Genomic DNA, 27568 nt, shown 5'->3' on the forward strand with positions numbered 1-27568 from the left:
AGGAAAAATCTGAAACTTTATATGATAAGCGATGCTTTATTAGACTGCTTCTATTGTGTAGGGACTACTTTACAAAATAATCCAACAAAATTAAACTTAAAAAAATTATAAAAATAAAATAAACTCCTTTATCAAGTACTGCCCCTGGATTTCATTTCTTGGTTGTGTGTGAAGTTATTTTAAATACTAATCCATAGATACCTTAATATAAAAAAATCCCCACAGAACATTATCCATCTACGGTTTTCTTCTCTTGCATTTGCCCCCATAATCGAGGGACAGGAGTGGTCCCAGCTACTCCATGTAGACCTCTTTTTGGCTGTTGGTTAGGAATAGGTGAATGACCCCTCAACTGAAAGGTTCTAATAACTAATTCCACACACACCTCTAAGTTTCATTTAAAGCCAAGTCTTCTAGGTTGGTTATAAATTCTTATCAATCTGTGGCTGGAGTGCAGAATCCTCTCTCCCTTGGCATTCATTTATCTTTGGCACGGTTTGAGTGATTTAGCACTAGAACTTGCTTAAACATGCCAAAAAATAATTATAGAAGAGAATTTAAAACACAAAATAAAACACTTCAATCTTTGACCAAAATTTCAGGACAAATCTAGGAACTATGCCTCCGACGTACACTCTTGAAGTCCAACACCTCTGATAAGAGAAAGTAGGACCAATAGATACCAGACATATACTTTGAGGAGATAAGGAAAAGGTTAGATTAAGTTCAAAACAACTACAGAAGTGCTTGATACAAGAAGTTGGATCAATTCTCTTCTAGAATGAGCAATATGAAAGTACTATAGACATGATCCCCAAGAAAATAAGCAGTACATGGGAAAAATATTCAGAGACTCTCTAACAGGTCAAATTCTAATCAGGCATTGCAATATCAAGTGGAACCTGGGGCTAATTCTGGTGGCAACTCCAATAAAGGTTAAAAGTCTTATTTCTTCTACTGAGTTCAATGACAATCCAACCCCCGCAAACTGAATGGTAGCAGAAATGAGCCCTTAAAATAGCGCTCTGGATCCCAAAGAAGAATTTAAGTGTAACCCAGTAAACTTTGTATCTAATATGAACAACGAGGAGTTTATTTAAATAGCTGGTTAGAAACTCCCTTTTTCCTTTTCTCACCAAATCTAGATGCTAGCACATATGTAAAATGATGGGTGCTTCTCTAGTTCAAATGGGTTTTGTTCAAGGAGGAAGTAGATGTCAGCTGTAAAAATCTCAGGGCAAGAAATAAACAAAAGGGCTATACATACTTCCTGGGATGCTATGGTATGACAGAACACTGAAAGATAAACCCAGAACCAGCTAAATGCTTGAGAATTAGATTAAACATCAGGTCCCAGGGAACTGGCTGATTTGGACTGGGGTGATTTCTGGGTGTTACATAGGGTCACCATACGTCCGTTTTTTCCTGGACATGTCTGGCTTTTTGGTACTCAAATCCCCGTCCAGGGGGGAATTGCCAAAAAGCCGAACATGTCCGGGAAAATACTCCCCCGCCTCTCCCAGTACCCTACTTATCTTGGCTCCGGCAGGCTGTGAGCTGCAGGCAGATTCCCCTGCGGCGGCGGCTGCTGCCGCTCCCCCCAGACACCTCAGCTTTGTGTAGCTGAAGAGCCGAGCTGCCCAGCCGAGCTGCCCCAGTGCTACCGGCTTCACCGTTTGCCGGGCAGCCTCCAGACCCTGCACCCCCGGGCGGGCGCTTCCCTTCCCGGGCTCCGGCTACGCTGGGGAAGCGCCCGCTCCGGGGACGCAGGGTCTGGAGGTCTGGGGGCTGCCCGGCAAACCGTGAAGCCGGTAGCGCTCAGGCAGCTTCGCGTGGCTGGGAGGGAGGAGGGGGAATGAGGCGCGCTCAGGGGAGGGGGCGGAGTTGGGGCAGGGACTTTGGGGAAGGGGTGGGGCCGGGGCAGGGAAGGGGTGGAGTGGGGTGGGGGCGGGGCCAGGGCCCAGTGGAGTCTCCTCCTTTTTTAAGGTTTAAATATGGTAACCCTATGTTACAGTATGTTCCAAGAGTTCAACACATTATGTCTTTTCAGTGTTTGCCTTTGATACCTACTAATAGCAAAATCTTTAAGTATTAAAAACTTAATTTGTTGAAACGAAACCATAATGCTCTTATCTTTACTTCATAGCAATTCTGCTGCTTTACTGTTTTCGAACATTAACAAAAAGTCTGAATTGCTAAGCCAAAGCAAGTACAGGATCTATGTTAAATGCCTTTTAATGAAGCATGGTACCCGAAGTCAATTCACTTAACAGATTTGGACTAAGGATTGTTTGCTTTATGGATTGCATCTGTATTTGTTCATCTGTGACCAAGTGACTGTAAGGAGTGTTAATAAAGAATGGCTGTTGCAAGCAAATGCATTTCCTCTGGTACTTTCTTATGAGGAGACATTCTGCACATCTTCACTTCAATAGGTTTACCTTTCAGTTACAATCTTAGAAAAGCAACAGAGGGTCCTGTGGCACCTTTAAGACTAACAGAAGTATTGGGAGCATAAGCTTTCGTGGGTAAGAACCTCACTTCTTCAGATGCAAGACTTGCATCTGAAGAAGTGAGGTTCTTATCCATGAAAGCTTATGCTCCCAATACTTCTGTTAGTCTTAAAGGTGCCACAGGACCCTCTGTTGCTTTTTACAGATTCAGACTAACACGGCTACCCCTCTGATCTTAGAAAAGGTGCCAGAGTTCTTAGCACATTTCTATTGTATTTAAAATTCAGTTTATTTACTCAGTTACCAGTTTCATTCTTTAACAGAGCAATCTTAAAATAGATTTAAGATCCAGCATTGGCCTGTTCCTCACACCATGTATTGTTAAAGATCTACATCTTCTGCATCCCAACAACTAATTCTATGCAACCCCATGTATACATGCACACAGTGTGAAACCCTGGTGTAGATCTTGATACTTCCTCTTGTTCCTCACATTTTTAGCAGTGACATTGTTAACTGTGTTGACATTTAAAGAATCACTGGCATACGAGTTAGCATCCAGTGAGACAGTTCACACCTCAGAGCTATTGTTTCAGGCTCTCTGCAAACTCATGCAGATGTTTCTGCACTGCTTATACTCATGTAACAATTTCTTTGCAACCACAATGGCCAAGGGCTTTCAGGACCAAAGCAAATCCTCAAGACTCTGGAGTGTAATTGAGTGTCTGCTGCCCATGGCTAGTCTCTTAAGGCCATGCCCACACTCATGGAAACAATTCTAAATGGTCAGTCTCCACAGCTAATGTTGCAAGCCGATACCTACGTGCTGTAGAAAGTGGCACTAGAAATTCAGCAGGTGGCACTTTTCCAATGAACCAATGGTCCACAGTATTAAGGATGTTGTGAGGCTGAAGGTGATGTTTTGATACAGCACAATGATCACAAGTGGCCATTTTTTGAGGATTCCATGGCACTTTTTACAAGAGCATTAAATTGTGTATGCTGGCCAAATTCCAACTAGGTAGTTACAATTTGGCCTCTCTAAACCATCCTATAAGTTAGACCTGGTTTACACTAGAAAATTAAGTCGACTTAACTATGTCGCTCAGGGGTATGAAAAATCCACATTCCTGAGCAGCGTAGTTAAGCCAAGCCAAGCCAACCCCCAGTGCAGACAACACCAGGACAAAGGAAGAATTCTCTCAGGGAAGTGGATTGTTAACCGGAGGGGTTCTCCTATCAGGACAGGTAGTGTCTACACTACCGTGGTGCAGCTGCAGCACTGAAGCTGGAGCATTTCAAGTGTAGTATACAGTATTCCCTTCCTGGCAGACTGTGGCATAGCGTGTACTCTGTTAGAGTTGCCACTTTTCACAACAGCGGTGGCTACATTAGTAGAGATGAAGTGATTCCTGTGTACATCTTTCATTTCAGTTTAGTTGATAGAGTATTTATGGATTTGGGGGGGATGAAAGGACAAATGCAAGATTCTTTCACTCGAGACAGGCTTCTCCATGCCAGAAGTAAATTTCACATTTGGGGACGTCTACACAGCAGCTGGGAGGTGTAATTCCTAGCTCGGGCAAACATACTCAAGCTAGTGCTTAAACACGGCAGCACTGGCGGGTGCTCAGGCTAGCCTCCAGAGCAGGGGGCGGCAACGTTCGGCACGCGGCTCGCCAGGGTAAGCACCCTGGCGGGCCGGGCCAGTTTTATTTACCTGCTGACGCGGCAGGTTCAGCCGATCGCGGCCCCCATTGGCCACGGTTCGCCGTCCTGGGCCAATGGGGGCGGCGAGAAGCGGCGCGGGCGAGTGATGTGCTGGCCGCGGCTTCTCAGGGCCCCCCTTGGCCCGGGACGGCGAACCACTGCCACTGGGGGCCGCGAACGGCCGAACCTGCCGCGTCAGCAGGTAAATAAAACTGGCCCGGCCCACCAGGGTGTTTACCCTGGCGAGCCGCGTGCCGAATGTTGCCGACCCCTGCTCCAGAGTATGTACCCAGGGATCAGGCAGGATCGTACTCGGCCAGCTAAGAGAAGGCCTCTGCAGACGAGGAAACATGCTCTCACGTTTAGAGGACTGTCAAATTTGAAGCCACTTTGCAATACAGTGGAACCTCAGAGTTACGAACACCCAAGTTACAAACTGACCAGTCAACCACACACCTCAGTTGGAACTGGAAGTGTGCAATCGAGCAGCAGCAGAGATTTAAAAAAAATAAAAAAAGCAAATACAATACAGTACTGTGTTAAATGTAAACTACTAAAAAAATAAAAGGAAAAGCAGCATTTTTCTTCTGCTTATTAACATTTCAAAGCTGTATTAAATCAATGATCAGTTGTAAACTTTTGAAAGAACAACCATAACGTTTTGTTCAGAATTATGAACATTTCAGAGTTCATTCCCAAGGTGTTCATAACTCTGACGTTCTACTGTATAGTTTCTCCCTGTTTGGTAAGAAATAGAGTGAGTGGGAGCATTGTTTTCAATTCCCTAGGGCAGGAAAGGAGCTGTTAAGCTCAGGGTTTTTTTGTTTTTTTTTTTTAAATGCTTTCAACACCACAGTTATTTGAGTTACTTAGAAGCCAGTCTACAGGTTTATATTACACAGCTCTGTAAAGAGGAGAGTGCCCTCTAGCTACTGGGAGAATGCCTTGAATGTGATTGTGATTAAGTGTCTTGATGCAGGTCAAACCAGTAAAAGGTAAGCACTAAAACTGACAAAATAGATGGAAACCTTGCACTCACTCAGTTCCTCCAAGGTGTTTGCCCACTTGTTTTATTTATGCTTTTATAAGTGTTACAAATTAAAAGACTAACACAGTGTTAAACTGTTTGGTAAATATGGGCCACACAACATAGCTTCTGTAAACCAGCATAAAAGGGACACAGTCTATGAAAATGTATACATTGGATTAGGACACAAGGACAGATCGGGCTTATTTTACTACATCAGACAGTTATTTTGTGAATTCTAATTTGATTTCTGGCCTAAACAATACTAATAATCATCTCAAGATATTATAGATTATATAAAGAACTGAGGTTTAAGTTATAACAAACAAAGACTATACATATCTCATCTGAAATCCCTGTATAATTAAAGTGCAAATCTAGTTTTACACATACCTGTGAGACAAAAAAATGCAGCTAAATATCGTTTTTCAAGGCCATCTTTATAGGTCTGAATCGCACCATATATTGGAGGTAGAATGAAAATCAGGTTACTCACTGTGTTCCCTGTAGGACAGAAACCAAAGCAGAGATTTAGTATTGGGCAACATGCACTTGAAATAAACAAAGCTACATTCATTCAAACAAGACTTCAACAGTTCTCAGTAAAAAGGCTACACCTTTTCTCCAAGCCTCTTTCTGCGTTAGCACTTTATCCGCTGTTAGATTTTGCTACAGTCTGGGTAACCTCACATGTGCCTAGGTAATATTACAATACTACATCAGACCGAAGAGTAATACTAGATGTTGCTTATGTTTATGGCAAAGAAACAGAAAAAATATGGTTAATCTTGGTAGAATACAAAGCATATTTTATCAGAAATTCTTTCAGCAAATATAAATCCTCAAATAGCAGAAGTTTTGTTATTTTAAGGAGCTGCTTTTTTTGAAAAAGCAACTCCTGGGACACTTTGGGGGCACTAACACAAGCATAGAGTACTCCTTCCTTCTCTCCCCATGCTCTTCCCTCTAATCCCTCAAGACAGGTTATACAATTTTCATTTTAGATTTAATCATGTAAGCTAACTGCAGGCAACACTCTTCCCTCATCAGGGTTTAAAACTTACCATACAGCTACTAACCAAGGCATATTTCTAAAGACAGATTTCAGTAGGACAGGCACGTTCTTAGTGCGGTCCAAAAGCAACAGATTGCTGGGACGTGTGACATCTGAACACAAGAGCTCTGCTACCAACACAGATCTCCAGTTTTTAGCTGAATAGAACTTGAAGGCATTTGCCTAAACACTGAGCTTGGCTGTATTCAGATACGTAGAACATGCAATCCGATAACACAAAGAGAAGACCAAAAATAAGTGTCACATTTTAGAACTTCAACTAATCTATGATACCAGATGTCACAGTAAGAAAGTAGTGCACCTGCACAGATTCGATAAAGAATGACTCTACCATACTGACTGGGTAGTGTTTTTACATCCACTTTGCATGGGTATACTATAAATTACTTCACAAAGTGCAAAACAACAGTGAGTAAACCCTGAAGTAAGGCAACAGGAATTAAGCAAACAGGCTTGGTCTGAAGGGAGTGCAAATTCAGCATCTTATCCCTGCCGGATGTAGTCAGATTTTAGGAGCAGAAGTTATGTACGGTTGTTACCGAATTCAATACTGACCTATACTTTTCTTTAAAAGTGCAGATGCATAAAAATACAGGAGTCTGACCACCTGACAATATAAAGCACAGAGAAACATGTACTTGCAGATTACATCAGACCAAACACCAGATATGCCTGATATGATGCTAATATCAGAACCTTATTATTCAAGGATTGCCAATAAGAGTTAAATTGTATAAAACCTTGAACAAACAGGTGCAGCTTGTGAAATGTGCAAGTTAATTTGGGGCATTCTGACCAATATTGCAGCTCAATATAGCACCTGCCCCAGGAACTCGTCTCACACAAATACCTACTCCCCTCAAACTACTTGCCAAAAGGAAATGGGAAGAATCAAACTATGCTCAAGTGTTTTGAAGTCCAATTTATTCCAAGAAACGCTACCAAAGAAACTATGCTTTACATATTTAAACACTCTCCTGCAGTGCAAAAACCCCAGACACAACAGCATTATTCCAGCATGAGAACCAGAATGTGAAATTAGATACTGATGAAGTAACTAGCCCAGGGGTAGGCAACCTTTCAGAAGTGGTGTGCCGAGTCTTCATTTATTCACTCTAATTTAAAGTTTTGCGTGTCAGTCATATATTTTAACGTTTTTAGAAGGTCTCTTTCTATAAGTCTAGAATATATAACTAAACTATTGTTGTATGTAAAGTAAATAAGGGTTTTAAAATGTTTAAGAAGCTTCATTTAAAATTAAATTAAAATGCAGAGCCCCCCAGATCAGTGGCCAGGACCCGGGCAGTGTGAGTGCCACTGAAAATCAGCTCACGTGCTGCCTTCGGCACACGGGCCATTGGTTGCCTACCCCTGAACTAGCCTATTTTCACTGTTAAAGCTCAGCAAACCTGAAAATGCAACTAGTATAAACACTGACAAATTTAGATTGCTTCCATTTTAGATGTTCTTCAGAAGCAGATACATCTTATCTGAAGCGAGTACCTCTTTAACAAGCTGCATTACTAACATGATCATGCTTAGCAATGGCACAACCACCAGTTTGAACCAGTTATAAACAAAGCTGATCTGGTTGAAAGTCAGTGATCCCCAAAGAAAGGCCCCAGTCTTACGACCAGTGCTGCAGAAGCACACCCCCTGCACCCAAGTGAATCCTTACTGAGGTCAACAGGGCTGTGCAAAGACACCCAATGCCGATCTGACTGCAGGATAAGGGCATACCCTATGGGATCTCTTCATTCTTAATTCCCCTTGGGAGTCACCAGCCCAACGACTAGTGTCAAGAAGACTATTCCCTATTCCAGTAGATGCATCCCTTTAAACAAGGCTAGATAATACTGAATCTCGTCTTGATCATTAGTTTGGGGAGAGGAGGAGTGCAGAGCCATCAGATAAGGAGAGAGAAGATTATAGGACCTCAGCAGGCTAAAGATACCCATTCTCTACCTTGTGGCACATCCCTAAAGTGGGCAGTAGGTCAGCCTCAACAGAATTCAGGGGTGGAAGAAGCTCCCGTTAAATTAAATATTTGTGTTGTATGTATTGTAAATATTTTAACTTGGCCATTATCTTGTCCTCCCCACAAACAATGCAAGAGAGCCATGTTGTCTGAAAAGGCAGGGTAAAGTTTCTTTAGAATATGGCCCTGTGTTCTAAGTCTTTATAATTTTCTAGAGTGGCTCTTAAATGCTCTGATTTCCCAAAGCAGTTATTGCAGATCATGTAAATCTCATAATTTCTTAAAGATGACTATTAGTATGAAATGATTCATAGTATCCTAAGAAATATGCAAAAGAAGAATCAAATATAAAAATACTGAATTAAAGGAATATGTAAAGAAAGACCTGTTCGTAACTGACAAAGCAAATCGTTTCAGAATAGAGCCCATTAAGGCTGGAAACTTCAGATTGATATGAGAACACAGAAAAGAGAACAATGTACATTAAGGCAAGAGTTTTACCTTTAATTCTCTAAATATTTATAAAATGGAAGCTCGTGTAAACTATTTGCTACAGTCTTATCAGTGAGTACCTTCCTTACATCTCAGGCTGTCTTGCAATGAGAGGAAGTGCCATCACTCAAATTTTAGATACGACTTCCCTGCATTGTTTTAGCGCATGGTATTGTCTAAATGATCCTGGCATGCATCAGGTGAACCTACTGAAAATATTGTAAGCTTTCCACTTTTGTGCTTCCCCTACTGCTCCCCCCTCATCCTCCCTCCCACCTAGTATGCACTCTCACCCCACCCAGCTTTATTCATCTGAACAGCATGAGTCCAAAAGCCTTCCCTGAACACAGGTTCCCCAACATCACACACAAATTATTAAAATCTAGTTGATTTGTTAAAAGCAGCTTTTTCAAGATTATACTCACCCAGGCAGAGTAATTTTTTTTAACCTAAGTGTTAGTTTAATCTGTCATCATGGTAAAGGGAAGGCAAGTAGATTTCATGCCTTGCTTTGCAAATTTTCACGACAATTTCGCAAGGCCATTTTAATACACAGCATTGTTCCAAAGTGGCATTTTATTTGCCAAGGAAGTCCAAATACAGTACTGTACCCATATGAAAACAAGTTTATGCAAATATTAATTCTATAGACCTCTTATTTAGATTTCCCATGGGCAGAGTTTCACCATATCTGCAAACAATCCAACAAATACAATAGGCAATTCAAATTTCTATGGAAAATTTGAGAAGTCTATTACTTTGCATGTGTATTCACAGAACAATTTTTCAGTCCTTCAAACATTATATATAAACTACCACAAGTGTACATGGCTCCGAACAACAGTTTCAGTCATGCCAAACAAAGATATGACAGTCTAAAGATGAGCCTGAAGAGAGCACATGAAAGGAAACTGAAAGATATAAACGGGTACAACCCAGAACGGAGCTTGGTGTTAGCTGGAATATTTCGTAGAATAAATGGGTTCCCATAAATTTGCAGAACCTAGATTTTATAAACCTTTAATTCACTTTTGAATTGGAAAGTTACTTCTACAAAACATGTGAAGGAGAATGTGATAGGATAAAGTAAATGAAGCTAGACAATTAAGTCTGTTTTCAACAAAATATATGGCCATTAGAAAAATCTAAGCATGGAATAAAAATGGCACTAATTGTAACACATTTAGGGCAACAAATGCAGGGTTTCCAATGAGGGAAAGGTACTAAAGAAGTTAAAAAATACCTCATTAAACTTTTGGCAGGGCAACCAGTGTGACTTGAACATTTCTAAATTACCCTGGTATATATATTTGTACTAAGGATGAATGAGAGATTTATGAATCATGAGGGTCCTTTCCACTGTTAAAATGTTCTCTTCCTCTCTCTCTAGGAAAAGCCATCAATTTTGACTCTAATGTAGTGAAAATAGTAAGTTCAAGTAGAGTGTATGTGACAGCGTGGCAAGGACACTTTTGCAGTTAACGTTTTTTTTAGTTTTAGATTTGTGATCAGTAACAATGAACATCACATTTCTTCCATTAAAAATCTGTATTGTATCATACCAGCACTTTAAACTAGAAAAACAGGCAAGGCAGCAGCATTTTTAAACAGATCTTTGAAAAGGAATACCAATTATTATTACAAGTAACTTCTAAGTTTACTTTAACTAAATGATTCAAGAAAAAAACCAACAGTTTTACTTTGCATGTCTGACAGCATTTTGCATAGTCACTGTCAACGTATTTCCATTTGTGTGGATCTTGCACATAGCAATACGGAAAAGAAAATACAAGTATGAGATTGTGAAATCAAAGATTGGGTGGAAGGTGAAGTGCCTGAATCTTCTTTCAGTTTGTTTATTATTAGGCCACAAGTGACTTAATCTGGTCACTTTCAAAACTATGTCAAGTTCTAAGAACTTATTTTTCTAATCAAACCTTTAAACTTTTGACAATTCAGTCAGAGCTGCAGTGCAAGCTCAGGGGGTCTAATATGCTTATTAAGAAAGTGGGAAGAATGGCGTGTATTCAAGCACACCAGAAAGAGCGGACACCTGCTTGTGCCTAAAAGCTGGATTAAGTTCGCTGTATCATGTGGGGGCGGCCCTCTCTTAGAGAAAACTTCATGTGATGCTCTGGGGCAGGCAGAGGTTTCTTTCCATAGGGAGCTGGATGAATGGAAAGGAGAGGGAGAGAAGGGAAAGGAAACAAAAGGGTGGGAGGTTAATTATGTGACATGCGTGACAGAAGGGATAAAGGGCATGGAAAGAAAGGGATAAAAAAAAGTGGGTGGAAACTAACATATGCATGGGTTTGAAGGGTAGGATGAGAAGCTTCAATATAATTCAGACGGTGAGAGACCTGTAGAGGGTTTGATTAAAAAAAAAAAAAAAAAAAAAAATTAAAGAATTAGAAAGTCAATAGCAATTTACCTATAATACAGGCATAATTTCTTGGGCACCCATCAACATGATATCAAAGTGCCAACAGGGAAATTAAAATTGGAATCAAACAGCAAATTTCTGTTGTATATACGATATTTTACCATTCGACCACGCTGAGCAGTAAACACAGCTCAGAATCCTTGAAAAGCTAAGATCATTACTAGATTACCAAAATACAGGCATCACTTCATAAATTCTTCAGGAAAAAAATCTGCATTTCTTCAATTCACGAACTTGTATCTTTTGCAGTTCTCTCCCTCGTATCACCAGGGCAACAGCCCAGCAAGTAGCTTTTCATTTCCACAAGCCATTTTTAAATATAGAGTATCTTATATTTAGCAGACCACAGTGACATATACAGAATGAGTCAGGAAATCCTGTATCCAATTGATATTTCAGGAGGACCTCAAGGAGATAGAATAGAGTCACCCAAAATGGAATCTGGCCAGTGTGTATCATCAGTAATTTCCCTTTTATAAAACGTGTCCCAGGAACTTCAATGACCATGAATACTCAGGACCTTTGTTTTACTGTCATCCAGACATACATTGCAGCGTTACATTACGCTGGAGCACTGGCTCAATACTGACTGAGGGAATAGTGTTAACCACTGAGTAGAAACAGCTAAGTTCTTGCACCCTCCATTTCCCAGGAAGGTCCTCCCATTCATATTAACTAGGCCTGTTCTTGCTTAGCTTTGGTAATTTATTGTGATTACAATCCATGGTGGCACCCAGCTGCACCTTTTAGTAAAAGCAACCTAGATAACATTCAAATATATCATACAAGTCTTTTAAATAGTAGTCCTGTAACTCCTGTGTGTAGGAAAACAGAGAAAATATTGAAGGAAACAAATTAGACAAACGTTAACTGGACCATATAAGCAATAATTGGAAACTCACTGAACCCATAAAAATGGGTAATGAGAAAAAATAATGGCTAGAACTAATGGGTTACTATAAGGAACAGCGTTAGATCTGGCTTTAATGACGAGGAAGAAATTTAAACAGCAAATTAAAGGACTGCATAAATGGAATTAAAATAGGAAGGCAAACACTGCAGAGAACCAAGAAATTATACAAAGATCCAAGACATACCATACATCATGGAGGTATATCCCATCCCTATACAGTACTGGGTAAGTTCCGTATTCATATCTTGGCACTGTATTGTAGGAAAGAGATAACTGGACAGAGATCAGAGAATAGCAAAGGAAAGTATCAGGAGTTAAAGGGATGTTCTTAAAAAAAAAAAAAAATCAAAAGAGCTAAGTATCTATACCTTAGCTAAACAACAATTAAAAGGGAATGATATAATAGTCTACACATTTGGAAGATGTGAAGATCAAGGAGTGAGAGGAATTCTTTGGGTTGTTACATGGGGGCATTTTAACTAGCAGCAATTAAACAAAAGTAAAAAAAGATAAATGTAGGTAGAATTTCCAGAAAGTGAGCCCTGTTATGCCCCAGAAGAGTCTCCTAGTGGGAAGCTCTATAACTTGGAACAGTTAAAACTAGACTGGACAACACGCTAGAGATGAACTGCAGAGAATAATATAGCACCGCCAGGGAGATGAACTGGATGAGGCATGAACACAACACCAATGGCGAGACACGCGAATGCTAGGAGTACACTAAAATTCATGCTAGGTCTCAGACCTGACAGGAATAGCTAGCTGTTTCCGAAGCACTTGGGGGAGGGATAGCTCAGTGGTTTAAGCATTGGCCTGCTAAACCCAGGGTTGTGAATTCAATCCTTGAGGGGGCCACTTAAGGAGTTGGGGCAAAAAATCAGTACTTGGTCCTGCTAGTGAAGGCAGGGGGCTGGACTTGATGACCTTTCAAGGTCCCTTCCAGTTCTAGGAGATGGGATATCTCCATTAATTATTATTATTATTAACTTTCATCCAGAGTGGATGAGAACAGATATTTTTAAATTTAAATCAGATTTTCTTATTTAAATCAGATGTTTTTATTGAACTTAATATTTTTTCTTTTTAAAAATAAACCTGTTTAAAATGAAATCTGAATTTAATACAAAATACGCTAAGCCCTAAACTTCTTATAAACTTTTAAAACATTTACATAAAAAAATAAATATTCTGAATCCATGAGCCTCTATCAAAAACTGAGTTAAAAACTGCTTTCCTATATTATAAAGAAAGAATCAGAGGGAAAGACATCTAGCTTTTGAGGTCAAGCTTTATAAATATGGCACAAAAGGTCAGCCTAAGTAACTTAGTAGATGTCACTTAGGAAATGTCATCTTCAAGATCCTGAGGGTATGTCCACACTACCCACCGGATTGGTGGGCAGTGATCGATCCAGCAGGGATCAATTTATCATGTCTAGTCTAGACATGCTAAATCAACCCCCGAGCGCTCTCCCGTCAACTCTTGTACTCCACCGCTGCGACAGGCACAGGCAGAGTTGACGGGGGAGCGGCAGCAGTCGACTCACCGCGGTGAAGACACCACGGTAAGTCGATCTAAGTATGTCAACTTCAGCAACATTATTCACGTAGTTGAAGTTGGTTAACTTAGCTCGATCGTCTCCCGGCCCCACTCTAGTGTAGACCAGGCCTTAGGCAAGCAGGAACTTCCACTCCAGTCACTTTCACATAGGCATATTTGAAAATTTTCCCAGGAGGACCTGAAATAATCAGTTAATTCACTGACTACAGATAATTTCTCTAATATATCATACAGTTGTAAATGTGAAATGTGTTTTGATAATAGAAGTTTATGTAGTGAAAACATATGGTTGTTTTATTTAATAAAAATAAATTTCATACACTGTTGTGTGTTTAATTAAATTCCAGTTACCATCCTAATATAGCTTGACACAAATCATGAGCAAAAAAGTTAATTATCTAGTATAAAAGCAATATATCATTCATTTTCCAATATAAGAATATGAAAATATTAAGCTATATAGTTGCTTAAATAAATATATATCATTATAGTGTACCCTCTTAGGTCGATCTAAGCTGCTTTATGTCAACCTAACTCTGTAGTGTAGACCAGACCCTAGTGTAAAGGCTCTACTTATTTGAATATCAACATGTTTTAATGGCTATATCAACTAATGAGAATGCACCTTTCTTTAGAAAATAACTGAAGTACAAATGGAAAAGTTGATTAAAAATTGAGGCTTTCCACCTGGTGATTTAAATCAATCTATCCTGCTTTCATCCTTTTGTGCATTATGCTAGCACTATAACTGTTCACTTGCACTCATTTCTTTTTCTTTGATTTAACACGACACATACCAAGCCCAGAATTTAAACCATCAGACATTTCTTGGTAAGAAATTGATATTCTAAGTATCACAAATATGACAACTGTGTTCATGCTGCAGTTTAACACAAATTGCTGATATTTACTTGCTGATGGTTTTAAAATACTTTTAGATAAAAAAAGTTTTGAGTGCTTACATGATTCCCATCACAATAGTATCTGAACACCTTATAATCTCTATGTATTTAGCCTCACAATACCTCTGAAGTAGGAAAGTGCTATTATTACCATTTTACAGATGGCCTGAGGGACAAAGAGATCTACCTAAGATCACACAGGAAGTCTGTGGTGGAGCAAGGAATTGAACCCCAAACTCCCAAGTCCTCTGCTATCCCGGGGGAGAAGGTGAATGATGGGATAGGAATGTTTTTAGGAGAGGAGGAATAGCTGTTCAGCTTCTTCTACACCTAGAGTGAGAACTGATGGGAAGCCAGAGAAGGTTGCAATTTTAAAGGTAAGAGATTAACTTGGTATGGACAAAACTTTTAGCGATGGGGATAGAGGGGAAAGTATGGATTCAGAGAGGTCTTAAAGGAACAAAAATCAGAGCCTGAAAAATTTACCAACACCTACTACACTCAGGATCAAGACTACTAGCAAAAATATAGTTGGGCCACCACATACCCCACAGCCAGACACCATGCAGTTTAAAGGAACAAGATAGTTTATGTCTTATAATGTACAATTTAGTTACTTCCATGTCTGGTTCTGCTGCTTTCCCAAGCAGCAGCAGAATTAAATTGACCTGATTCGTGTTATTTTTACTGTTGCCTACCAATTCCAAAGAGGAAGCATAAAAACAGGCAAGACTGATTTGGTTTTCACTCTGCTATGAAAATCCCATTGTAGTGTGCCTCCAGGGAGGGAGACAGGATCATCCTTCAAATTTGGACATCAAAAATGAGTTAGATTATATGTATTACCTCTCTTCCATCTTTCCCTGGACACTAAGGCGTGGAGAAGACTTCTACCAAAACAAAGGAAATGTCATTCGCTAAGATCAGATGACCACTATGCAGAATTTGGTGAGCTTATGGCTGTCTAGCAGATCTCAATATAGGAGACATGACTACTCTACCCTGAGAATGTCAGTGCTCTTGAGAACTGGCCTGAAGCTTAACTGAAGGAGGAATGCTATGACAGTTGTGCAGACTACCTGTCCAAAGTAGAAGTACAATACTGGGTCTCATTAGAGAAAGCTCACTTCAAATAAAAAAGCCCTGGTTTGATTGGGATAGTAGCCGTCATGAGGCCCACTCTAATAGATAGGAAAGGACAACGCTTACTGTAGGGGTTTAATCTGGATAGCGCGATAGGGAGCAGAACGAGGCTCCAAAGTCATGCTCTATGACCTCATGGGGTTTGAATAAGGTTGATGCACTAAGAAAACATTTAATGTTGAGAGCTATACAAAATAATCCATGCTGTGTCTGGTATCCTCCACCCGCTACCCACAGGGAAGTGGCAGCTGAATTCCATTGTCAAAGGTGTGGCAATTGGCACCGGCTGTATAGACTCAGGAGTGATCTTCCATCTGGTGCGCTACTCTTCGGGCTTCATTTTTCTCATGAAGATGGGGGAGAAAGGCTGCTTGCCCTGGAGCCAGTTCTCTTCCCAGTCCTGCCTGGCTCCTCTCCTGCCGGGGGTTAACACCTTTCCTTTTGCCTGTGGCTTTTCCCAGCCTCGCTTGCTTGCTGAAGCCTGCAGGGGCACCAACCGCTGCAAATGCCTCAGAAGGAGAGCTGAGGGGGGATGCTCTCCCTAAAAATCAAAGACTGCCCTGGCACAAAGCTGGGGATTACACATTTTTAAAACAGAACTGCCAGTCTAAAAATTGGGAATAAACTTTGGAATTTCCCTCCAAAAAGCTGCAGCAAGGAGGGCTGGAGGAGCCACTGGCCACAGCCTGGAGACAGAAACAAATGATGGGAACTTCAGAGGGAGAAGCATTCCTCAGCTGCCAGTGACTGACAGGTCTAGTTCTTCCCACCCAGCAGGCACAAGTACCCACTCTAATGGACCTGAGGACCATAGCATGAAGAAGAGAGCAAAGATTCTACAGAAGTTAACAGCACTGATTCCCCACAGTCCCCTAGAAAAGATTCCTACTTGCCAATAAGGAATTAATTTGTCAAGTGTTGATAATATTTATTGTATCGTATTGAAATCTGTTAAGACCTCCTGAACAAACTTTGATGGATCCTGAGCTAACACAAAAGCAACGTACTCCTGAGGCCCCTAATCCCATGGAGGCGGTCCATCTGTTTGTCTCTCTCCCTCTCCCATATATTCATTTACACACACACAAAACCTTACATCTGAATGGACTCCCTGTGACTCCAGTGGGACTCAGCAACATGATCTGCCTGCATGCAGGCCACCAAAAATCAGTGGCACTCCATTCAGATGCAAAGATCCACGCTCAGAAATCCTTCTGCTGGACTGCTCTACAGCTAAACCTTAAGTCTGCCTACGTTACTCGGTGCTCTGAAAAATTTTGCACCCTGTGTACGGTAGTTAGGTCAACTTAAGCCCCACTGTAAAGGCACAAAAAACAAACTGAAGACATTTGTGTGTCTTTCAGTAACAGTAATTATAGTTATTACCTCGAACTATAGAAGATAAAGAATTATACAGGCGTGTTATTAAGTCAGCAGTGTTCCTTTAACTTCATTAATTTTGCATAAGTGTAAAATTCTTAAATTCTTTTTGAAGGTGCAAATTCATATCATTCCATCCATAAGTCTGTGGGTGTTGGAAGTTTTCAGACAAGAGAATTAGAACAGTGGCGTTTATATGATTTAACATTTGGAGTGACAGCTGCCCAGATGCCAGCCACATAAATGTTGAATTTGAAGTACTAAACATGCTGTAATTTGGTGCTTTAAGTAGCATTAAAGCATTTTATTGCCACTGATTAACTACGCAAATATTAACAGGTAAACACAAATGGCATACGCTCATACCACTTATTAAAGCCCTTTCAGCATGCCAGCAATGGCAGATAGATGAAAACTGATCAATATATTTGGACTTTCAAAAAGCCTTTGACACAGTCCTTCAAAGGAGGTTAAGCAACTAAGTAGTCATGGGGTAAAAGTGAATTAGAACTGGACCAAAGACAAAAAGGGAAGGACTAAATAGTCTGTCAACTAGGCAAAAGTTTAACAGTGGTCTGCCAAAATGTTTTGTGCTAGGGCTGGTGTTTAACATATTCATTTGTGACCTAGAAAAGAGAATGAACAGTAAAGCGGCAACATCTGTCAATGACAAAATAATTAAAATCAAAACTAGGGAAGACCATGAGGAAATGAAGTGCAGTTTCTTAGCTTGCTGCTCTAACTACATTACCCCTTCTTTGCTCCCCCACAATTCACTGTTAACATATGCAAAGTAATGCAAATCGGACAAATAATTTCAACTATTCATACAGGTTGGTCAGTTCTATATTAACTTTAACCACTCAGAAAGAGAGACCAGGCATAATCATGGATAGCTGTAATCACATCTTCTCAATATGAAGTAGCACTCAAAAAGGCAAACAAAATGTCATGGTAAAATAAGTTGAAGTTAAGACCAGATTTCTGTTTAATGGTCCACTCTTCTAAATGCTCTAAAATCTACACGGTTACCTGGATTGCCTTAAAATTTGCTGTCCCTTATGGGGTGCAAGATTCTGCTAGTGATCCACATTTGGGGCCATTTCCTGAGATACAGCATTTCTTACAGTTGTGTGATTCTAGCAACCTTTTGTTGCTCACATATAGAGATCAAACGAAGACTCAGAATTGCATCAGGATGTCCAATGCTAGCGGGTGACCAACGGAGTACAAGGCACCAAGCAGACCTTTGGGCAAAGTTATTTGTAAAAGATTTTGCTTCTGTTTAGAATATCAGAAGCCTCACGTGTTAAGACATGATACACTAAAGCTATTGCACTACGCATTTGCAGTAAGAAAGGCTAACTAGCTGGAAAACAACATCTACAGTGCAATAAACTACCCAAGGCTGGCCCATGTCAACTGACTTGGGCTCGCAGAGCTATAAAATTGCACTGTAGATGTTCGGGCTCCGGCTGGAGCCTGGGCTCCAGGACCCTCTCCCTTCTGGAGTCCCAAAGCCTGGACTCCATACCAAGCCCGAACGCCTACACTGCAATTTTATAGCTCCGTGAGCTGGATTCAACTGACATGGGCCAGCTGTGGGTAGTTTATTGTACAGCAGACCTACCCTTTGTCACAAGACATGGATTGCTCCAATGAAATGTCACAACATCAAATCTGAGCTTCACATCAGGCACAGAGTTTAAATTCAACGCAGGGTAGAAATCTGAGGCAAATATGCAGGCATGTTGCTCCAGTGTGCCTGTCTCAAGGGGGGATTCTTATTTTAGGGAAATACCTATTTTTTTTAAAAGAAAATTAACTATACAAGCAAATGCTCTCTGAAAGAGTGATTGGGGTGGAAAAGTGGGGGAGGGGTTGGGGAGCAAGTGATGGGGAGAGGATATGGACTAGGATATATACTAAGGCAGGGTTGAATACTGGAAAGGGGACATGGGGGTGAGTGATAGGGGATGGAGAGAATAGGGGCAGGGGCGCCTGTCAGCCCCATGTTCTCCTCCCATGTCTGTACACCCAACCCATCTACAGGAATGTGACCCCTGACCCTTTCCTGTCCTCCCTCATGCAAGGCAGATTCTGGAGGGCGTTTGCCTATCTGCGGGATTGAGCACCACTTCCTACCCCATATGTGAGCTGGGATCTGGGGTCACTGCCCCTCTTGTCTGAGTCCCACTCCCTGCCCCCTGTGGGTGTGTACACCAGGACTGAGGGCCTCTGCCCATCTATGGGGGCCTGACTACATCCCTGTTCCCCCTCATGCAAGCCACATTCAGGGGGCTTGCCTTTCTGGGGGTGTCTGAGCCCCTCTCCCTACCCACATGTGATCCAGACTCTGGGGAAACCCTGCCTCTTTGAGTGGAGAGCTTAGAACAGGCATGCTCAGAGCATGCATCAACAACACGGCTAACATGGGGTGAGAATCTGAGAATGGGTTTACTTAACTTTACTCAACTTTCAGGGATTGGCAAACTTTTTGGCCCGAGGACCACATCTGGGTATGGAAATTGTATGGCGGGCCACGAATGCTCACAAAATTGGGGTTGGGATGTGGGAGGGGGTAAGGGCTCTGGCTGAGGGTGCAGGCTTTGGGGTGGGGCCAGAAATGAGGAGTTCAGGGTGCGGGAGTGGGCTCTGGGCTGGGGGGGAGGGTGCTGGCTCTGGCTGGAGGTGCGGGCTCTGGGGTGGGGCTGGGGATGAGGGGTTTGGGATATAGGAGCGGACTTCAATCTGGAACCGAGGGGTTCAGAGGGTGGGAGGGTGATCAGGGAGGAGGTTGGGGCACTTGGCGGGGGTTGGGGCACCGGGAGGGTAGCTCAGGGGTGCAAGCTAAGGGCGGTGCTTACTTCAAGCGGATCCCGGAAGCAGCGGCATGTCCCTGCTCCGGCTCCCATGTGGAGGGGCAGCCAGGCGGCTCTGTTGCATGCTGCCCTGTCTGCAGGCGCCGCCCCTGCAGCTCCTATTGGCTGTGGTTCCCAGCCAAGGGGAGCTGTGGGGGTGGCGGCAGCAGCATGCGGAGCAGAGCCCCCTGGCTGCCCCTATGAGTAGGAGCCAGGGGGGGACATGCCGCTGCTTCTGGGAGCTGCGCGGAGTGGCCCCTGACCCTGCTCCGCAGCTGGAGCACCGGAGCAGGGCAAGCCCCAAACCCCACTCCCCAGTGGGAGCTTAAGGGCCGGATTAAAATGGCCCGTGGGACAGATGTGGCCCACGAGCCGTAGTTTGCCCACCCCTGCTCTATGTCCTGGTTTTCAGAAGGTTTGTTTGCTGAACTCTATGTTCCGGAAGGACATGCACTATCACCAGGCAACCCTGACTTGGTGTTAATACAGTTTTTTGCCACTTAGTAAAAACTGAGATGAAAAAAATTGCGGAAAACATGGTAGTGCCATTACATACATGGATGGGATGCCCTCACCTTGAGCTGCATGCACAGTTCTGGCCATCTCAACTCAAAAGAACAGAAATAGAAGGTATCAAACAGGCAACAAAAGTGATTAGAGATATGGAGAGAGATTGAAAAGACAGAGTTTAGTTTATAAAGACAACAAATAGAAGGGGATATGATAGAAATATGAGAAAACAGATGCCGCAGTGAAGTTAAATTGAGTGTTCCAACTTACCCACTCACAATATAAAGGGGCATTCAGCAAAACAGAAAGGAAACAGGTCTAAAACTGATACAGGATCTTTTCTTAAGTATGACGTAAAAATGCTGTACCAATGAGATCAGAGGCCAAGAAAGCAGTAGGATTCAGTAGTAGAAGTCAGTGGGATTTAGATAAAGGGTCGACATTCACATGAAAAATGAGAATATCCAGAGTAACATGGGACAGGAAAACGAACGTCTATGATGAATACATACCCTTGTGCATCAGGACATAAGCCACCCACTAACAACCAAGGGCTAGGAAGAAATTTCTCCTAGAGGTAGATTAGTCATTCCATAGTTGTCTATAACAAGAACCATTACACCTTTCTCTGAAGCATCCAAAACAGATCTACAAGAGGTGGACCACTTGTCTGAACCAACATGACAAATACTATGTTTCTGAATGCTGTTTGCATGCTAAATAAGGATGCTGACATGCCTCTTCTTGTGACAATTGTTGATCAGAAGCAAAGAGAACATGTCACTAGTCCCATTTTAAAGCCTGTTCCCTGACCTGCGCTAATGCTGTCCTTGGTCCCACCTCTTGTCAAATCAGAAGTCATGTTTTGGATATTCTCTACATGTGTTGATTAATAAGTAATACTGAAATAAGGATAGAAGAGACTTGCAAATCTGAGAAGTGATCAAGATACAATTTCAAGTGGCTAAAAATCGCCACAGAGCTTTGATTTGAAAACAGATAATTGACTGTATAACTGTTCAAGATGCACCATTTCCCTCAGCTGAGGGTCCTGACCTCCCTAGGGGCATCATGGAGAATTTCTTTTAGCTTTAAGTATTAATTTAAATATGGGAAAGTTTCCGTTTTTTACAACATAATTGCTAAATACATATCTCATGTTCTCTAAGACAAACCCTTGTTATGTTCATATTAGTGGATGACAGAGAGGGAACACGACTTGTCAAGCTGATATTCGAACCAAAAACAGGGGACATGGTAATGTAAACACCACATGGGCTCAATTAATGTGAAGCACCCTGGTCTCTAACCATCATCTTTAATTAGAAATAAGGAGATGACACACACAACAGAACTTAAGATTGAATGGCAAGCCCAATATTTTAGGGGTGGGTGGGGTTTTTTTGTTGGTTGCTTTGGTTTATTTACAAAGTTTACAGAGTTTGCACAATTCAGTGTGCGAGCACTGGGGGCTAGAACGGATTGGTTCAAAACAAGTGCTTCTGTATTATGTTGTCCTCTCACACACAAACAAGTGCCATCAGCACTGCACTTTTGACCAACTCTAAAGAACAAACTAGTACGGTATGCACGCAGATTAGACCAACAAAGGGAATAAAGTACAGTTAGAGGTAAAGGTCCCTTTAGGCTTCAAGGTTTTAAAAAATAATTGCCTTTCAAGACCTTTGTTTCTTTTTTCTCAGGCGGAGGAGAGACCGGGAGCATTTGGAGTCTATTTAAATGAAATAAAAAAACCCAAAGATTTTATTTCCCATTGGTATCAATGATCCAACAAGCTCTGCCACAGAATGCAGATATGGAGGAGAAGATTAAGGGAGTTGGAAGATGTTGGAGAAAGAGTTGTGGAAAAATCAGTCAGGTAAGTGGATAAAGGAAGGCAGAAGGGAAATTTTATTTTGGAATTGGGAACACCAAAAATATCCCAGACAGGAACCTTTGGGTTCGAATTTATTAAAACAAACAGTGTATACTACATGACCTCACAACTCTGAATACATACATTTGATCAGCTGCCATCATTTACTACTCGTTCAGAAAATGAATAGGAAAGAAATACACGTAGGCTTCCGGACCAGCACATGAGCACAATGTCTCAGTTTGTACTGAAATTAGCATATCAAAAACATTTGCAAAGTGGCACAATGACTTGAGTTGCAAAACAAGCCAACGTTTTTGGCTCTTACAGTGTTTTAGTAAGCATGGTTCACACTTAAAAATTAGATCAACACTGCTATGTTGCTCAAGGCTGAAAAACGTCATGCCTTGAGAACCATATTTAGGTCAACCTAACCTTCGCGGTAGACACGGCTAGACTGAAGGAAGAAGGGTTTTTTGGCAATGCAGGAAGCCTCTATGTTATAGCACTACAGCAGCACAACTGCAGCTGTGGTGTAGACATGCCCTTAGATAAGTACAGTAAAAGCTTTTTTATCCAGCATGTTGGGGGAATGGGGGGTGCCGGTAAGTGAAAAATGCTAGTTAACGAAGAGTGAGGGAGTTTGGGGGGTAAGGGGGTGCAGGGGGCTCTGGGAGGGAGTTGGGTGCAGGACAGGGGTTGGGGCATGGGAAGGGATGTGAGGTGCTCACCTCAGGTGGCTCCCCACAAGCGTCAACCAATGCCTGAGGACCTGACAGGCAGCTCTGCACACGCTTCCCCCGTCCACAGGTGTTGCCCCTGCAGCTCCCATTGGCCACGGTTCCAGGCGAGGGCAGCACGCAGAGCCGCCTAGCCGTGCCAACCGGACTATAAACCAGACTTTCTATAAAGATTAGAAATGCCGGTTTATAGAGCTTACCAGTTGGTACAGGGCTGGATAACATGGTTTTTACTGTAAAAAGAACACATGGTTTAACCCTGACAGTGTCCTGCAAGTTTCAAATATCCAATGGCTTCTTATAAATTATTTGGAATAAAAACTAGATACAAAAATTAAGAAATATTGTCACTGTAGTGAGGGGCTCTCCAGTGCTTGTAACACATTGGACATCCTGCTTTTACAATCTAGTATAAAAATTGGCATACCTCTACCTAGATACATGCAGGTTTACTGAAGAAGTCTTGTGCCTTTCTACCTAATGAGAAATTGCTGGTTTGTTACCCAAGAACATATCACTCAACACAAACTTTTTTCTCCTCCATAAACAACATAATTCTAAAAGCAAGCACCAATGTGTTTTATACTGCTATGTAATTGTTAATGCATTTGCATATTGGTCTGAGGTTTTTTTATATATCTGGTATTATTGCAAGTAATATCTACAAATAAAACAACAAAGAAGAGAAACTTTTATTTTACAGTATGCTTACCTTGTGCATTTGAGTTTCAAATAGGATGTGATAGTAAAAAATCACAAAGACTGTCAGGGAGACTCAGGGACACATACAGAATGGAAAAATACTTCCAATTCATTTTTTAAATTCACTAGCTAGCAAAGAACTGACAACAATTTTAATATCCAAAATAATTAGATACAAATAAGGGACTTCAGAAGAGCTATAAACCAAAGGTCATGAAAGATCCCATGGTTCTTTTATGAAGGACAGGTTGTTAATCCATTTGCTCTGATTTAAATTACAACGCTAGTTGATTCATATCCTCTAAAATGGAGCTTTATCTTTCCTCTGACCCTCACATTCAGAACACTCTCCACTACCGTGATGTCATCTTTGTCTTCTCTTTCTTTCTCTGCTTACTCATCGGATGTAGAGATGGTTGGTTCACCCTGGTCTATCTCGACAATAATGGAAGATTATTCCATAATGTACATGGATTAGACCAGGGACTCTCCCAAACTTTTTTACTGGTGACCCCTTTCACATAGCACGACTCTGAGCGAGATACCCCCCCTTATAAATTAAAAACGCTTTTTTATATATTTAACACCACTATAAATGCTGGAGGAAAAGTGGGATTTGGGATGGAGGTTGACAGCTTGTGACCCCCCCACCATGTAATAACCTCGCAACCCCCTGAGCGGTCCCAACCCCCAGTTTGAGAACCCCTGAATTAGACACTAGTAAAATCTAATTTTACATTTGTAAAAGTAATGGAGCCTCCTCCACTTCCCTGGAAAGATTATTCAATAAACTATACCTCGCTATCAAGGAGCATGCAGATGTTCAGTCTAAATTTTTTTCTTTTTAAATTTTATCCCGGTACTCTTATTTATATCCCCTTTTACCATGCTAAATAATTCTCATTCCTTCTCGGCGTTTACACCCTTCAAATCTGTGTAGATTTATGTCCCGTTCATCAAATTCTGCTGCTTCTTTACATCTCTAAAATTATTTTATTCCTCTCCATATCTAGCACCTACTAGCATGGGCTAACACGTTATGTCCCAACTTCCTCATTTTATAGCCTTTCAATCCATACAAATATGCATCTTACTAGTCACTACTCTTTTTCACCCTTAGATCTATAAATGGTTAAAGTTTGGCAAAAAATGATAAACAACTGAAAACAAGGTCTTACAATGGAAAGTTTCAGGCAACCTTAACAACAGGCAGCACTACCAGCCCCACTTCTAATACTGACTTTGTTTTTCTAATATCTCTGTAACTCTGTCTTGTCTACACTGCTCCTCTTCTACTCCTACACACCTTCCCATGGCCACTCTCTACAAAAGCTTCTCTCATGACCATTCCCTTTATCTTTTTCACCCACTCCAATGTTTGTGACTAAAGAAAACCCAATAGGATCATCTGCATCATCCTCCTGTATGCCTAAACCTTCCAAAAATGGATGCCAAACTTCCTCCCACTCATTCAAAACACTTCTGAAATCATACCTAATCTGTGAAGCATCCAAACTATACTCAGCTATGATTTTTTTCTAATACAAGGCTCCAAACACGCTGGGGGAGGGATCTGGTTTGTTTGATCCTGCTCTCCTAGACTAATGAGCAAACAAGAGCCCTTAACTTTAAGCCCACAAATAAACCTTTGCAGCATAAGGCCCCTACCATACAGCAGCACGTATGCACTATGACCACCATCACCCTTAAACATGACACAAAAATACATAATTGGGGGGGGGGGGGGGAGAGATAAAGGTCAAAAATCAGTATTTTTCATAGCACAATCTGCACTGCCATGAATACAATGCGAGCATCTCCTCTCTTGTGATCCAAGGCCATCCCTAGGCACAAAGCCTGACAGCTTGCTGTCCCACCTTTGGTCCCTAAAAAATAAGACCAGCTTGATTAATAAGTCCTGCCTGTATTAACGTATCCTTCCTCAAGTGCCTCTTCGGGAACAACTGCACTTTGCTTTGTCCATCTTAGACCATCACTTCTTCCTACCTCCCTCGCAAAGGGCAGGGAATGTGCCTCACTCTGTTTAAGGCCTATGCAAACTCATGGCAAGGCTTAGAGAAATTCAATTTTGTATCTATATAATTTCAACAGAGATCAATGATAAGCATTTTCAAAATTATTATCTATTTACATTTTCACAGTTGCAGAAAATTATGGAAGGGTCAGACAGTGGGTGGTGGTGGTCAGATAATAATTACTCAATGACAGTAGATACTGAATTTTAAAAAAATAAAGTTTTATAACACAAATTGTCAACACTGCCTGTCAAAACATAGGAAGCAAATATCCTCAAATCAAACTCTAATAAGTCTCTACGCAGCATTTTTCCTACTTTGCTTATTTGTATATTTCGATTATCACAGATGGAGATTTTATGTAATCAGTTTGCCAGTGTATGGTAAAACTGACGTTTACCAACGTTTACTGATAAAACGCTAATCCTTCCAAGCCTGGGCAGGGCCACCCAGAGTATTCAGGGGGCCTGGGGCAAAGCAATTTTGGGGGCCCCTTCCATAAAAAAAAAGTTGCATTATAGAATACTATATCATCATGGGGGCCCCTGGGGGGCCCAGGGCAAATTGCCCCACTTGCTCCCCCACCACCACCCCGGGGCGGCCCTGCGCCTGGATAGGGCACTATGTGTGTGATTTTTGATTTAGAATCTCCCTTTTTCGTGTCTTTAAGGCCCCAAGCCATCCCACTGTCCATAGCCAATAGCCTGTTGCCATCATCATCTCCTCTCCAGCAGCAAGGCATCCCAAGGCTATCCCCGGCGTCAGGTGCCACAAGTACTCCTGTTCTTCTTTTTGCGGATACAGACTAACACGGCTGTTACTCTAATGCTAGAAGGGACCCTTGTGAACATCTAATCCGACCTCCTGCACAACACAGAGCAGAGGGCTCTGCTGCGTTCATTCCTGTTTGAGTCTGGGGCCCACCTTTCACCAGCTCCTGCCTAGAGCCGCTGGGATGCATCCCTGGGATAACAGCCCCGATGCAGCGGCCACGAGTTCGGGGACAGGGGCTGTCAGTCCCGCGCCTCACAGCGGGGCGCTGGGGCACACGGGGCTGCTGGGACCGTCTCCCGCTTCCCACCGGGGCTCGAGGGGGCTGCTGCAGAGCCCGGCCCGGGCTCCTGGCCCACATGCAGGAGGAGGGAGGGAGCCACCCCCGGGCATGGCGGGGAAGGAACAGCCCCGCTCGGGGGAAGGAAGGGAGGGAGGCTGGGCTGGGCCGGCCCCGGCCCCGGCACTCACAGAACTCGGCGATGTAGTAGGACACGGCGTAGTTCTCCTCGCACCACTCCAGGGTGGAGGTGGGCGCGCCCCAGTAGCCGGCCCTGTCGGCGGCGGGAGCCATCGCGCAGCGCTGCGTGCGAGCGAGGCCGGGCCCGGACGCTCACTGCGCGGCGCGGGCCGAGGCGGGAGGTGGCTCCGCCCACACGCCGGGCCTGGGCGGGGCCGGAGTCCGGCCCGCTCGTTGCCATGGAAACTGGCTGCGGCCTTCAGGGCGTTAACGCCTGTCGGGAAGCAGCGGCTGTGACCTAGTGGAGCCCGTTCGTGGGCGACAGGGAGATTTGGGGGCTGGGGGGGCAGGATAGAGGGAAGGTGTGGGGGGCTGGGACAGGAAGGTTGGGGTGCAGGAAGGAGGGAAGGTGTGGGGGGGCTGGGACAGGAAGGTTGGGGTGCAGGAAGGAGGGAAGGTTTGGGGGGGCTGGGACAGGAAGGTTGGGGTGCAGGAAGGAGGGAAGGTTTGGGGGGGCTGGGGCAGGAAGGTTGGGG

General features: G+C 42.5%; 1 protein-coding gene across 1 annotated transcript in view; it reads right to left on the reverse strand.

Moving 5' to 3' along the window:
• The window catches only part of ACER3 (alkaline ceramidase 3), a 71739-nt gene extending 44550 nt beyond the window's left edge, over window positions 1-27189 (reverse strand). The window contains exons 1-2 of the mRNA XM_054015820.1: window positions 27044-27189; window positions 5584-5694 (exon numbers count right to left, since the gene is read on the reverse strand). Coding sequence (XP_053871795.1) covers window positions 5584-5694; window positions 27044-27146 — 214 coding nt within the window. The 5' untranslated portion in view covers window positions 27147-27189. The remainder of the gene's footprint in view (window positions 1-5583; window positions 5695-27043) is intronic.
• Window positions 27190-27568: the final 379 nt, after the last annotated feature.

This window comes from Malaclemys terrapin, chromosome 1, assembly GCF_027887155.1.
Source record: "Malaclemys terrapin pileata isolate rMalTer1 chromosome 1, rMalTer1.hap1, whole genome shotgun sequence".
Lineage (NCBI taxonomy): Eukaryota > Metazoa > Chordata > Testudines > Emydidae > Malaclemys > Malaclemys terrapin.